At 44.9% G+C, this 14,405-nt stretch overlaps 1 protein-coding gene across 1 annotated transcript in view; it reads right to left on the bottom strand.

The window, feature by feature from the left end:
* Positions 1-14,405, bottom strand: part of ADCY2 (adenylate cyclase 2) — a 365,223-nt gene that overhangs the window by 102,655 nt on the left and 248,163 nt on the right. Inside the window, exon 5 of the mRNA XM_045565786.1 lies at positions 1,191-1,339. Within this exon, the coding sequence (XP_045421742.1) occupies positions 1,191-1,339 (149 nt within the window). The remainder of the gene's footprint in view (positions 1-1,190; positions 1,340-14,405) is intronic.

Genomic DNA, 14,405 nt, shown 5'->3' with positions numbered 1-14,405 from the left:
TAGCTTCTAAGATCTGGTGTCAAGTGGGATTTGTCTAGCAATGTATGTAAGTTACAGTTAAATCAGTTTCTAATTGACGAGCTTCAGAAAACCTTGACCTGAAGCGCTGGGCGAGGAGGCAGCTGCATGCCCTGCAGAGTCTGGACTTGGGGCAAGAGGCTGCATCCCAGTTTGAGCAGATGCTCAATCAAGTTTAGCTGATGTGGTCATTACTGAACTATTGAGCAAGCACCTGTCTAACAACTACACTACCGCTATGAAAACATAACAAGTGAGGTCAGAGCCATGCACGGGTTACTGAGGGAGACCACCCAGCTGGAGAGAAAGCACCACATCAGTATGATGAGAGGACAAAAGAACAACCCCCACAAGCAGTGGTGCCAGGAATGGACAGATGGGCGTGGAGATCAGTGATGGCGTGGATGGGCCCTGCTCTGCATGGCCAGGAGGCAGGGCTGGGGGTATGGGAGGGAGCACCCTCTCTAGCCAGACATGAGGGCCCCTCACAGCTCCTCTTTGGAGCTCAGGAGAGATGAAGGCCCCACACTGTTCTTCCTGGCCACAGTGCCATGATGAAAACACGTTAGTTTTCCAGGTACTGTGACTCCTGGAATGGCTCCCTGGGAAACAGGTCTGACTGTGCCAGTCTCAGAAAAGCAGTAACTTTCACTATAACTGAGGTGCACATCAGCCCCCCGTGACTTTGGTCCCTGGTTGGCCAGACCCCATACACCCACCATTCCAGATGGATGGCAGAACATCCAGCTTCCCTGGCATGTGTTGGCTTCATGTGCTCTTGCTAAGTCCCTTCTGAAGAATCAGTCCTGGTGCCTAGAAAGCCCACAGACCCTCCCTCCAACTTACTGCTGTGTGATCATGAGGTTTCTGGAATAAGGACCCCGCTGTCCACCTCTCTCTTCCCCATGACTGATGGCCAGCCACGGAGACAGGATGGTGAAGGACAGCTCAACATACAAAGCAAAGAGGACCATACGTTTATCTCAGTGTGAGGGTGCTGGAGGCAGAAGCAGGTGAGTGGAGAGGGAGGACGCTGGTCACTATTCTCCCTGCAAGGATTCGCCCTTGCACAGCACAGAGGATGCTGAGAGATGGGGGATCCCAGTGAACAACGTCCCCAGTCCGGCACATGGACCCCGGACTTGCTGAGGAGCGCGAGTGGAGCAGCGTACCTCACATTGGTGTGTCGTTTGACGTACAGGTTGTGAAAGTTGTTTGTGTTTTCCATCTGGCCCGCTTTGGGGCCCTGCAGCCGTTGGATGATCTCGGCCTTCATCTCCATGGCTATGTGCGCCGGCAGCAGGGACAGCAGCAGCCGCTCCTACAGCAAGACCGTGAGAGAAGAAAGGTTTCTCAGACAACTGCGGCAGCCACGAAATATCTGCAGTCTTCACTGACTTAGAGTGTGGCCAATTTGGGGATTCTTCCTGACAAGTTAAAATACAGATTCTAAAACTACACATTGGGATAAAAAATCAGATTTTCTAAGGTCAGACTGTGTTATTATATTATATATTATTTATTGAGTGCTACACATGTGTTCTTCAGCATGGAGAATAAAGGAAGGCAGAGTTATTTCCCCAAGGATATTATTTATCTATTTTGATTTTCAAGTAGTGAGGCAGAAATAATATTAAAGTTCCCGAAACCAGTGGTCATCCAAGATAGAAAATACTCATTTTCGCCTGCTTGTTCATTTTGGAGATAAAGTACAAGCTTTATTGCACTTTAGAAAGTTAGCTAACATTCCGTATTTCCTAAATAAGATAGTCAAATACTTTCATATATTTCATTTCCTCTACGATGAACACCCAATCCCTTTAGTGATTCTAAACTATTATAGAAATGAAGTCAGAAATGTTAGCTTCTGTCAAATGTCATCTGTAAGAAACTACAGATGGAACATCAAAAAATGATAACATATGAGCTTTATGTGTATAAATTTTGTCTATAAATTCAGTAAATCCGGTAAACAACAAATATTAGCATACAATGTTATATTCATTTTAATACAAACGTATTTAGTTAGAGTGGCATTTTTCCACTCTCTTTAAGGAAAATACACAATGTTTCTTTGAGGAAAAATATCACAGAATGGCAATCACTGACAATTTATATTCATCCTAGAGTATTTTAAATGTTAATGTATTGTAGAAGGCATCACATTCTTTAGGTATTGTGGAGTTTAGCAACTGGCATTCACTGTTGCTGAACAAATATTTGTGCAATGAAACACTTAATCTACCACTTTGTCTCTTGCTCTTTTTTTCCTTCTTCTTTCTTCTTCTTTTTGGACACACTGGTGAGAGAGTAGGGGTTGTCTACAGCCCGCTTTGGGCTTCGGGTAAACCTAACTGACATGTCCAAGCACCTTCTCTCCTCCTATACTTTGTAATAAGATTATGCCAAACCCCAAAGCACGCAGAGCCAGTCCTTCCTGAAAGATACAGATTCTATGATCAAAAAAGGAGAATCAAATACAGTAATTCCACTCCCCAGGCCTCATTTAACAACTAAATGTAAATTATAATTTTAGACCGAAATGTAGAAGGATGACTGACTTTTAATAGGTGGTTTGAAAAATATCGGAAATAAGCTTCGTATGTTGTACAAAACAAAATTTTCTCTTTTGTTGTAAGTGTTCAAGAATCTGGGTGAATTTAGACTGAAATAAAGATGTTATCGGCCAACCAGCCAAATAAAAGTACTCAGGGCTTCCCCACTACCATTCGATGCTGGTAGCACCAAGGGATGGTAGACGGCACAGCACCCACCGAGGGCTCACCCGGGGGACCCGTGCTCCCGGGTGTGCACCTGCCCTCGTGGTCACAGTGCCAGGCAAGGTGATGAGCCTCAAATAAAAGCCTGAGCTCAAAAGTGGTAAATCGAGGCACTTTCTTTTAAATTTGTCTTTCTCTCCCTTTAAAATGTTCTGATCTGAAAGAAAAGCCCAATATTATGGCACACATGATAAATTTCAAGCCAATTCAAATCTGACAAGGTTAAATTTTTCATTAACATTTTAACATTTTGCTAATGTAGCTGTGTGCCCTGACAACTTTTCTGAAACTTTAATAGTTAATATACTGATATAATTTAGCTTCATTATATTCCCAAGCATATTGGACAAATTTCTTAATGACATTTTTAGAAAATCAAGTTGTCAACTAAAACAATCAATGCATACCATTATTACTTTTTTCTCTTGCTAGAAAGCTTGTGTAACCATGGAGGCTTTTTTTTTTTTTGGCTAACTTTGGCATGTTTAAAGATTATCCAGCTAATAGCTTGGCCTTGATTTCAGGGTTCCATTTAACACATCCCTTATTTAAACCTCCAATTCTTATTCATCAGCAATAAATGTTTTCCTAGAACTTGCTCTTTTAAAATGAGCCTCATATAATAGCTACAGAGTTAATTTAGATTTCAGTGTACTGTGGATCAAAATTCAGGATACTGTGAGCTGAAGTGTTTCTAATATAATGAAGCAAAGCAGATATTGTAACCATATTTTCTTTTTTAGACTATAGGTTGATAGAAAAATCCAATTTAAGCAAAGAACATTGGTACCTAAATTTTGAGTAAAGACATAGTAATGCATATTATACCCTGCCCCTTCAATAAACCATACATGTAATAAATATTTAAAGTTGCCTTACTTTTCAAAAGGGAGGATAACAGTGAAACACTCCCTTCATAAGAATTCAACATTTTTTCCTTTCAAAATTCCTACCTCTACTTCTTATTTTAAATTTGATTTGATTACATCGGGACGCCAACCAAATCAGTGCAATGAACAGCAAGGATGTTATAAATTTTCCTCTTCCCCAAAGCAAGTAGCTATCAGAGTGAACAAATGCCAGGTCCCTAAGCAGCCATTGGGTTACATCTGGATCCATCATGCATGTACCAAGGAGACAGATGGTGTCATTTAATATTGTCCTGCAGCAACAAACAGCTAGGTGTCCATTCGAGATGCAATGCCGGACATGCTGCACTTAGACAGTATCTGGCAGGGACGTGAAGAGATGATGCCCACTGTTAACAGCCCCCCCAGCTCCTACCAGCCACTTCTTCCCGCAGCCGGCTCCACGTCTGCCAGTCTCCGAGAAGAACCGCCCTCCACCAGCACCAGCCTCCGGCACCCGCATGTCCCCAAGTCATGCTCTTGCAACAACCTCTCCCATTGCCGTTTCCCATGGCAAAATTTAGCTTGATTCTCTTAGGTCCCTCTGTAGAATTTTTGCTTCACATCCATCAACTGACTACTCTTATTATTTGAAAGGTCTTGCTTCATCTTTGACTTAAAAAAAAAAATACGGATCAACATCTTTACATATGACAGAGAGCAGCAGCCCTTTGTGGTGGCAACAGCTCTGAAGTGGGAGAAGACGGAGGTTCTGGCCCTTTTTCTTCCACAACCAAATCACGTCAGCCTTTGAGGCCCACTTGGTTGTCTAGAAAACATGTCTGTGGGACGAGCTGAGTTGAAGGCCTTCGTGTCCATGTAAGATTGCAGCATTTTTGAAACCATGGGTGGCCCTTCCTAGAGTTCTAGAGTTTACCTCCCACGGTTTCAGAGATGACTACGCCCTGCAGCACGAACCCAACCATGAGCATCGCACAGAGGAAAGGACCCAAGCACCCAAATCCCACACGGTGGTAAGACTGAGTCCAGAAGGCACGTGGGCAAGGAGACCCCAGCTGGGGTCTGGAACAGGCAGACAGGGAGGAGGCTGAGACTGCGCTGGTTCTCGCAGAGTGGCTTTAATGCACCAGTGGAGGAGGAAGGAGGGCTGAGGTTTCTGAGGTGTGGAGTTTGTGGCCAGCGTGTTTGTAGCTGTGTGCACGGGGGCAGTCGTCTGCTCATTTCACAGTCTGGGAAACTGGGGCGCTTTGTGCAAACTAAAAGCAACGTGCACTCAGCAAATCATGGTTCCCTTTCACAAAACAGTAAGTCCCTTCATCGCATCATACCTTGTTTTCTCATTTAACAAACGCTGGTCACATACACCTTCATTTAAATTTAAACATTTAACCAATAAAAGGAAAAACAGATAGAGATGTGGCTCAGAGGGAGTGACGTGAGGTGGCCGTCTCCTGGAGGGTTCAGACTGGGCAAAACTTGTGTCTTCCAATGTCGCGGCCACCGGCTGCTCTTCCTGCTCACCCCGATGTGTGAGTTCAAGGGGGTGATCAGGACGCTTTCCGAGAGCTCATTATTAAAAGAATCTGGAGAGAATGAAATTATCACTCACACAGGATTACTCTCCAGTTGACAGAAGTTACAGAACAAAGTGCTAATCAAGTCAAATTATGAATTATGGCTACAGTCACTGATGATAGTCAATTGGTATTTCTAAACTTGAACTGTTTACCATCAACTGTCAAGTCAATTCTCTGAAACAGAGCCTCTAGGGAAAGGGAAATCACTCACAAGGTAGAAAATTCTTCAATCCTTGGGTGGGAGACGGTGGAGGCCGCGGGACAGCAGGCGGCAGGGCACCCGCCACGCACCAGCACCTGCAGCGGGAGGCAGCAGGGGTCTCAGGCGGGGCCCACAAGGTCTGAGCACAGCACAACTGCACACCGGTGTCGACAAATCACCCACAGGGGAATCTCGTCATACAAACACGACCTCCACGCGCACATGCCAGCAAGTAAAACAGTAAAATGCTCCAGAGGGAAGTCCATTCTGGTCTGGTCTCCCTCTCAAGGACCACCACACGCCCACAGGCAAAACACTGCGGAGAGAATGTGTGAAGACAGCCCACACTGGACACGAGCCCCAAACCCCAAACACAACAGGTGCATGGCCGGGTGACTGGTGACACCAGCCTTTGGATTCCTTCTAAGAGGGACACATGGAGATGCTGATAATGTCATTGATGAGGATAAGAAGAAATAAGAAGTGGCAGCACATTGGCATCGGTGTGATGAAAAGTTCCAAGGAGCAACATTGAACAATTTAACGTTTGAATGCAACCCCCCTCCGTGCAGCTAACTACATACTACAGATGACAGTTACGTGTCCCAGTAACGCACACGCAGTGCTTGCAGGAGACTGGGTTATTGCTCTGCAATACGTGATGACACTTCCTCCCTCGTCCCACTGACCGCAGGTTTGGCCAGGAGACTTGGTCTGGCCAGTGAATTGTGAGCAGCAGTGATGTTGCTTTAGCAGAGGCTTTAAGGGCCAGTGAGAAGCTCACAAGCTTTTGTTTCCCTTCCCTTTGGGACCAACAGTGTCCCAGATGGTGACTCAGTGAGCCTGGTCCTGTGCTCCGTGCAGAGTGGCAGTCCGCCTACGCTGAACAAATACAAGCAAGAGACTATTACTGTTGCGAGCCACTTTGATCTGGGGGCAATTTTTACCAAGCAAACCCTAGCTGTTGGGACAGACGCAACCCCACACGAGGGTGTGCACACAAACCCATGTCCTCGGTCGGGCCTTGTGTGCATGGAATTTGCACAGCTGCTCTGACCTGGGGAGTTTTGCTTACTCACTCATGCAGGGATCCTCTCCCACGTAAGCTGGGGCTTCGGTGGAAAGATCTGGAAAGCCCCTCTGTGAAGTGCTGATTCTTCTACCTCACTTAGAGCAGAGGGTCCTTGTCACTTTGAGGCCCACACTGTTAGCCTTCCATGGTCTGCTCTGCAGCCCACGGAAGAAAAGGCTGGGATAAGGCATCGTGATTGCTTCCAGTCGTGCAGGAATTGCACGGTGCAGGAATGATTCCACCAAGTACGGGGACATTGCTGCACTAATTCACATTTCTTCTTCCACAATAAAAACAAGGATCACTTCTAAAAGATTTCCTCTAACTAAATGCTGAAGTCGTGATAATTTGCCCATTCTTCTTGCAGCAGGTGTCATCCTATACACAAATTATTGTTGTCGATATTCTCCAAAGTTGTAATTTGCACTGGATGCAAAAGTAGGGCGGTATAACCAGCCAGCTGGGCGTTCCCATCTCTGAGAATGTTGGCAGCACAGTGTCACCATCCTGATCTCAGTGATACTCCATGAAAAGCACAGGGGGAAGAACACTCTGGTCTGTTCACAGGGGCCCAGAGTCCAGCTCCCGCCTGTTGGAGGGAGACTGAGGCTCGCTTCCCCCAACCCTCGGGAGCCTCAGGGTTCTCATCTGCAGTGGGCGGCTCCACCAAGCCTGGAAGCTCAGATTTACAAAACCACAATGAGGGTAAGGGAAGCACAAAGGAGGGAGGACGGGCCACGGAAGGGGGAAAGGCGTGGGCAGGGGGAGGCCAGACCCTTAAACAGGGGGAATCTATAAACTCATGTTTGAGGTTCAGACTTGTTGAATAAAAACTGGCAGACCTTTCTTTTACATGACTATGAACGCTACCCTATTGTTCCGATTTCAGAACTGCTCCATGTGAATGCTGATGCTGCACTTTTAATTCAAGATTCTTTCTTCCATTCAACAAATATTTATTGACGACCTTCCATGTAGCAGTTGAAGGTCTAAGCAATTTGTTATATCACTTAATTCTCTCAACAATCCAACAAGGTAGGTATTATTATTTCCCCCATTTCTACAAAGAGGAAAGTGAAGACCAAGCAGGTTGCCTGACTTGCTAAAGGTCACACATCAAGTAGGTGGTGGAGTCAGGATTTGAACCCATGGAGGTTGTCAGTGGTTAGCTGCTTTTAACCAGTTTGCCAAACGGCATCCAGAAAAAAGAGACAATGCATATTAACAGTAGGTGCCAGAATAAAGAACATAGTTTCAGTGAGTAATAGGAAAGGGACTGTTCCACATGGTGGTATCTTGGGGCACGAATGGATGAGTGTCTCTTTTTTTTTTTTCTTCAGTGTAAACAGCTCTTTCCTTTAACTGTGTTGAAGGCAGAAGGCAGAGATGTGAACTCCAAAGGGAAAGTGCTCCTGGGGTGAGGATCACAAGTCTCCTACGCTGTTGGTGACCTCTCAGCCTCTTCCCACGAAGTCCAGCCAAACGCAGGCTGGAAGCACCCCTGGGCGAGAGTCGGGGAACAGAGCAAATGGTAGTAATATTGAAAAACAGGGAACCGGGAAGATTTCTGCATTTCTCTCACGAATGTGTGACCGAATCCTGAAGCAGGCATATCCATTTTCTTCTGCGAATGCAAAGTGGAGTAGCTGCCTTGGAAGGTGAGCTGAGGACTCTCCAGCAGCAAAGCAGGTGTTCAAATCTTTGCATATTTGCCCTGATAAATTGAGGGCCCCATGCCAGCCTCCATAGAAAAGGCTCCAAAGACACAACCCCGCAGATAACACCCTTTAAATATTGTGCCTGCCCTCAGAAACTAATCGTCCCTGTGGGCACTGATGCAGTTGATGCCAAGAGACATACCCATCATTTCTGCATAACAATAACTTTTCAGGGAAAGAATATCAATGAGAAAAGAGGCTGCAGAACTGCACTAATTCTCACTCTGCTAATCAAGCAATGTCCTAAGCTTCCTCAGATGAAAATTAAAGATGCAAGCAGCAAATTGCACAGCAAGTCATCATAGCAAAAAGATGCAAGGCTGTCACATTCCTTGAATTTTATTAAAGGTAACTTGAATGAAATGACCGTGGCTCAAACTCAGAAATAAAGGTGCCCTTCTGTTACAGTTTGCTTTACTGTCAACTTTCTGCAGCCCTGATTTATGCACCGATATTGCTGGCTCACAATAATACTTCTTAGGCTTTATCTTTGCCTTTAGAAAACTCATACTTAGTAATCAGAATGCAGATTTTCTTTCAGGGACTCTGCCTTCTAAGTTTCACTAATAGTTTTGTCTTTGGAGAAAACTGTGTCAAATATTAGCTACAAACAGGATCTCATTTGCCTCACCACCTGACAAACAAAATGTAAACCATGGCTTAGGCTTTAGATAATTTAAGAGATCAAACATCATGTAATAGATTTTCCTGTAAGTTATATATGATGATAACTCAAGTTTAGATCATAAACCTTGATTGGGTGCATTTCCTCATTCATTTATTTACTCTGAGAATATAAGTTCTTAAGACTCATCAAAATTTTAAGTTCAGAGGAAGCCAACTGGCAGCCTGGCCAGGCAGACACACTCTGATTGGCTTGTGGGGTGCATCCGTGCATGTGTGTGTGCGTGCGTGTGTGTGTGTGTGTGTGTGTGTGTGTGTATGTGTTCTTAAAGAATTCGAACCCCTCAGGTAGGTCACATACTGTACAACTTACCACGGTCCTTGCCAGTCCCTAATGCCTTACATTTTCAGTGTACACAGTTATCATGCACGCCTACCCTCTAAATCCTGGTTTCTCACCCTGAGCACTATTAGCATTTGGGGCCGCATAGCCCTGTGTTGTGGGGGGCTGAGCTGCACACTGCAGGACGTTTAGCCGCATCTGTCCAACAGACTGTGATAGCTCACACTGCCTACAGGCATCACCAAGTGTTCCCTGGGAGGTAAACTCTCCCTCTAGTGGGAAATCCTTCCTCTAAATATAAGACTCCTCTGCTGGGTATTTTTTTCAGCCTGACCACTCTCCCCATTACCTCTCCCCTCCCCTGCCTCCCTTCATCTCCACCCTGGACTCCATGGTCCATCACTTCAGGTGTTGTCTTGCCCCTGTCATTCCAGAGTGGAAGCACACACCTCTCCTGGGAACCACGCAGAAGTATACTGGCACTTCTCACGTGCCACTGGCTGCACCCAGCTCCCAGCGATGCTGTGACATGTCTATTCTCAGTGGGATATGCCTGGCCACAGGATCCTCTTCAAAAGGAGGAAGGAGAAAACAGGCTGGGAGACAGACCAGTGGTCTCTGTCACAAGCAGAGAACTCAAATGCAGTGCTTCCAAATGGAAACCATCACTTCCCTCTCAAAGCCATCCTTCTCCTTGTGATCTTGGTTCTGTTAATAGCTGACCACCCACCCAGCTGCTCAAGCAGAAAGCTGCCGTCACCCTTGACTACTCTTTCCACCCTACCATTCCACACCTGAGAGTCAGAGACTTCTCTCCTTCACACTCAGGGACGTGCCCCCCACCGCACCCCCAAACCGACTGCTGCTCCCCAGTTCTCAGCCACCTGGGTCACCCATCTGATGAGAGAATGGCCTCCTCACTGGGCTTCCTGCCCCGTCCTCCTCTTTCCCTGCCCTTTCTGCGGCAGGGTTCCTTCCAAAACATCAGGTCAGCCCCAGCTCTGAAAGCTCCTAATGTCGGGGACAATGCCCAACCCTCAGGTATGTTGCAAGATAGGACACACCTCCTGTATCCCACCTCCCTTAGTTCTTCCTCCTCCTTCCTTTTACCCTGGATGCACCTCTCCTGAATCTCCTGCAGCACCAGCCCAGAGCTGGAGAGCAGGCTCCCCTGGGACCTTGAGGGCTGGTTCTGTCACTTCATTCCCACCCATGCCCACCTTCCTTTGCTAAGTCGTCCCCACCAATTCTTCAGGCAGCTTTTGACCACATTCCACCTCCTCCCCGAGAGCCACCTGCACGCCCCTCACCTGCAATGGGTTACGGGCTGTGCACTGCTTTAGCACCAGTGTTCACCCTGGCAATGGTCTTTGAACACTACCAAAGTCACCTGTTTACTTCAGGTGTAGGTATCGGTGTTGCCAGACTGTGCCTTCTTCAGTATTGTCTTCCCAGTGCAGAATACAGAGCCCAGAGCCTGCTACAAGGCACAAGGTAGACCCTCGATAAACATTCGTTCTGTGGATACAGGAGTGAATGCATGAACGTGGGACTGAATGCCTCACTGCATTTTGAATAAGATTTCCACTGAGAAGCTCATTTAAATAGTCTGATTTTCAATGACAGAAGTCAGCAGAACATTCTGGCCTGAGCTCTGTCACTCGTTAAGTGGAAAGTGGGCAAACTGTGTAACTTTCCTGGCCTTTAGTGTCCTCCTTGTAGCCTGAGAAATGCTGAAGTACATTTCTGCTTCTCTTTGAGTTCTAGGTTTCTTCTGTTCTGTAAGGTATCAGGAAGAAAGGGTAAGGCATCTCTGAGTGTGGCAGCGGAGGGAATACATTCTGAATTCTATTTTTGGTCATTGTCAAGCACCTGCGATTTTTCTCCATTAGAAGAAAGGATGAGAGGATGTATATGATGAATATACACGTGTATATATAAAAAATATTTGTGTGCATGCGTATCTTTGAATTGTGTCACTATATGCATTAATTGACATGTATGCAGATTTCCAGGGCAATTGCAGAGAAGAAAGAGTATTTTGATTATTTCATATGTTTTCCTTAAAGGCCTTCTGATATCTGACCTTTCTTGAGCTGCTAAAGCAGCTCTCTCCTTTCTGTAACTCTGCAGGTACCAGTCCAAGCGCTCATGTAAATTACGTGCCACCACGGAAGGCGGGGAGCCCGAGTGCAGCGTGGAAAAGCCAAAAAGGGAATGAATAACTTACGAACTGCAGCCCTGCCAAAGTGAAAAGAAGGCAAGTTTCTCTGCCAGGAAACAAAAATTGAGATCAGCATGGGGATGAAAGTCATGGCTAATGAGAAAATGCCGTATTACATTTTTTTAAAAAGCATACTTATTGATTAATTTGAATAACTACATGAGCATATATAAACTTGGGAATTCTCAGCTTTGTCATGCCAATGAAAATATTTATCAAACAGTAAACAGATTTTTAAGAGTACTAAATTGACATGTGTAAGGCTGATGTCTGATAAAATACTGAATCCTATGCAGTGACTTCTAAGGACAATAATGTGCTGTTCTCACCAGCCATGTGCCCATGCTGACTCAAGCCCAAGCCTGGTTTGGTTTAGGAAGGATTTCAGTCCTCTATTGCTGCAAAACAAATCACCCCAAAACTAGTGGTTTAGAACAACAGTGATGGATTTTTTTTCTCGTGATTCTGTGGATTGGGTGAGTATGGACTGGCTGCTGGTTTTGCTGCGGGTCAGTTACAAGACTGTCCCCAGCTGGCGGGTGTGCCAGGCCCTACACAGTGGCCCCAGTGACATATCTGTCTGGCAGTTGTGCAGGTGGGCGGTGGGCCGGGGCTCTGATTCTCCCCCATGTGGCCACTCATTCTCCCCCAGGCTGGACTGGCTTCCGTAATAGAGGTCTCAGGGCAATGCTCTCAGAAAACTAGATGGGATCTTTAAGGCCTCCTAGGGCCTGGGTTCCAGAATTCACACACAGTCACTGCCCCATTTTCTATTAGTCAAGCAGGTCCCAATCCCTCCTCGATTCAAGGGTGGAGAAAAACCAGCGGTGTTTTCCATCTGACCCAGCATGGATGACAGACAACCCTGCATTCATGGTTCCAAAGGCTTAGTGAAGCCAAAGGTTAGTCGTTTCTGTAGTAAACTTGGGGGGCTTAGGGTCCCTACATGAGGGACCCCAGGGGTTGGCAGTTAGAAACCCCAAGTTCAAGTCCAGTCTCAGCTATCTGGATTTCAACTTGACTTTCTGCGAATTCACCTCTAGCCCAGTTCTACATTCAACACATCTCTCTTCTGCTCATTCTTGTCCAGACAAATGCGTCAGGCTGGACTTAAACTACACAGGCTAAGACGCAGAAGGGCTTGTTCTCCGGGGAGGAAATGAGCCAACTGCTGCATCACGCTCTATCACCACATTCACATTTTGGCTTCTGCCCCAAATTAACACTTGGCAAATAATTCTTAGAAATGCCTTAAAACAAATAAGATAGACAATGGAAATGAAGCAGCTGTCTACAAAAGCCATGAGTCACTTTCAATCTATTTTAAGATCGTTTTAGATAGACATTCATATGAATTATCTCAGAAGGTGTTTTTTTTAAAAAATCTCATGTTGACATTTTGTCAAGAAAATAAAGTAAACAAAAGTCAGATAAATTTGAGGAGATTTATTTTAATAAACAATTTTGAAAAAAGAAAGGGAGGAATTAATGAAATGGCATTTAGATATGTTTCATGATTCATTTTTTAAGTGATCTGTTGAAATATCTGGGATTGTTCTGTTCTCTGTTTAGTGATTTTACTAAAATACTTTTCTGGTAGCTGATAAAAGCATATCATACCACACCACCCATAGCACGATGTTCTTTGCATATGATATATGCAATTTTGACAGAACAGAAGATCTTTAAAAGAAGCATTCAAAACTTTCAATTCAATAGATGGATCTCAGGCTTCTTATGCAACTTAAATTCAAAACTGAAACTCATATAAAATGTCCAATCTCACTCATCATGTACTCAATCCTGCAAAGCTGCAGAATAAAAAAAAATCATTTTTTAAAGTAGTATACATTTGAGAAGCAAAATAGAAGTATATATTAACTTTCAAAATAATTATTTCAAAAAAATTCCTGATAGTAAATATTTGAATTCACAAATATTCCACTGTAGCTGAATGCTTTTTATCAGGAAAAGTATATGTACTTGTTGGTTGTAATTAGCTAACAATATCAACACAATACCCACAATATTAACACTATAAATTACCTAATAAACTCACCGATCTCCTCTGCTACTGCTGAAAAAACTTCAATCCTAAATATTTCCACAATGCTCATGATCTGATCCAGTCCTACCTACATGGCTCCCCACCATCTCACTGACACTGCAGAGACTGGGACTGGCCATTCCCCCCTTCACATTCTCGCCTGTTATATGTTGTGTTGTGTTTTGTTCTTACTTCTCCTTTAATATCTGCCTCTGTCCGTTATATTAAAGAGGATGGAAAGAGTCCCTCCCTAAGGGGGTTGCTTTGGGGTTAAAGAAACTCAAGTGTGCAGTGGTCCTAGAACAGGAAACCTGCACATGTGAGCCTCGATGGGCACAAAGTCTCCTTTGACACTGATCTTGTCTCTGAGTTAGGACTGGCTCATGGGCAGGGGTGCTGCTTGCTATTCGATCCACCATTCTCTGACTCTTACGTTAGCTCCTCCAGTTGTGGGAGGAGGGGGAAGGCAGACAGAAATAATGCATTTTATTTACATATCCTTTGCAGTTCTAAATGTTTATTACATTTAATGATAAGCAATCATGGTTCCATTTTTTGATAACCATAAGGATATAAATAAAATAGGTGGCCAAACTTCGGTGTCATATTAAAACTATAGGGAAGAACAGCCCTCCCACAATACTTTACAAAATAGGCCAACGTTCGCAAAAAGCAACAAAGAAAATTCACCAATTTCAGCCACAATGTAAAAAAGGGCATGGTCCAGTGTTACAAACTCCACAAACTGACGGTCAAGGAGAGACAGAGAAGATTCCAGAGCTGAGAAGACAGAGGTGCATTTGGCTTTTAATTCTGCCTGCGCCTCCAAGTCACGGTGCCAAGGCCACAGAGCCAGAGAACTCTTGCTGACACCCACACGCCTGGAGTGAGGCTCCCAAAGGGCATTTCCCATTGCTCACTGAGGGATGAC

The sequence above is a fragment of the Lemur catta genome, chromosome 12, assembly GCF_020740605.2.
Source record: "Lemur catta isolate mLemCat1 chromosome 12, mLemCat1.pri, whole genome shotgun sequence".
Classification (NCBI taxonomy): domain Eukaryota; kingdom Metazoa; phylum Chordata; class Mammalia; order Primates; family Lemuridae; genus Lemur; species Lemur catta.
Note: the sequence above shows the minus strand (reverse complement) of the source record. Positions and strands in the feature narration are given on the sequence as shown.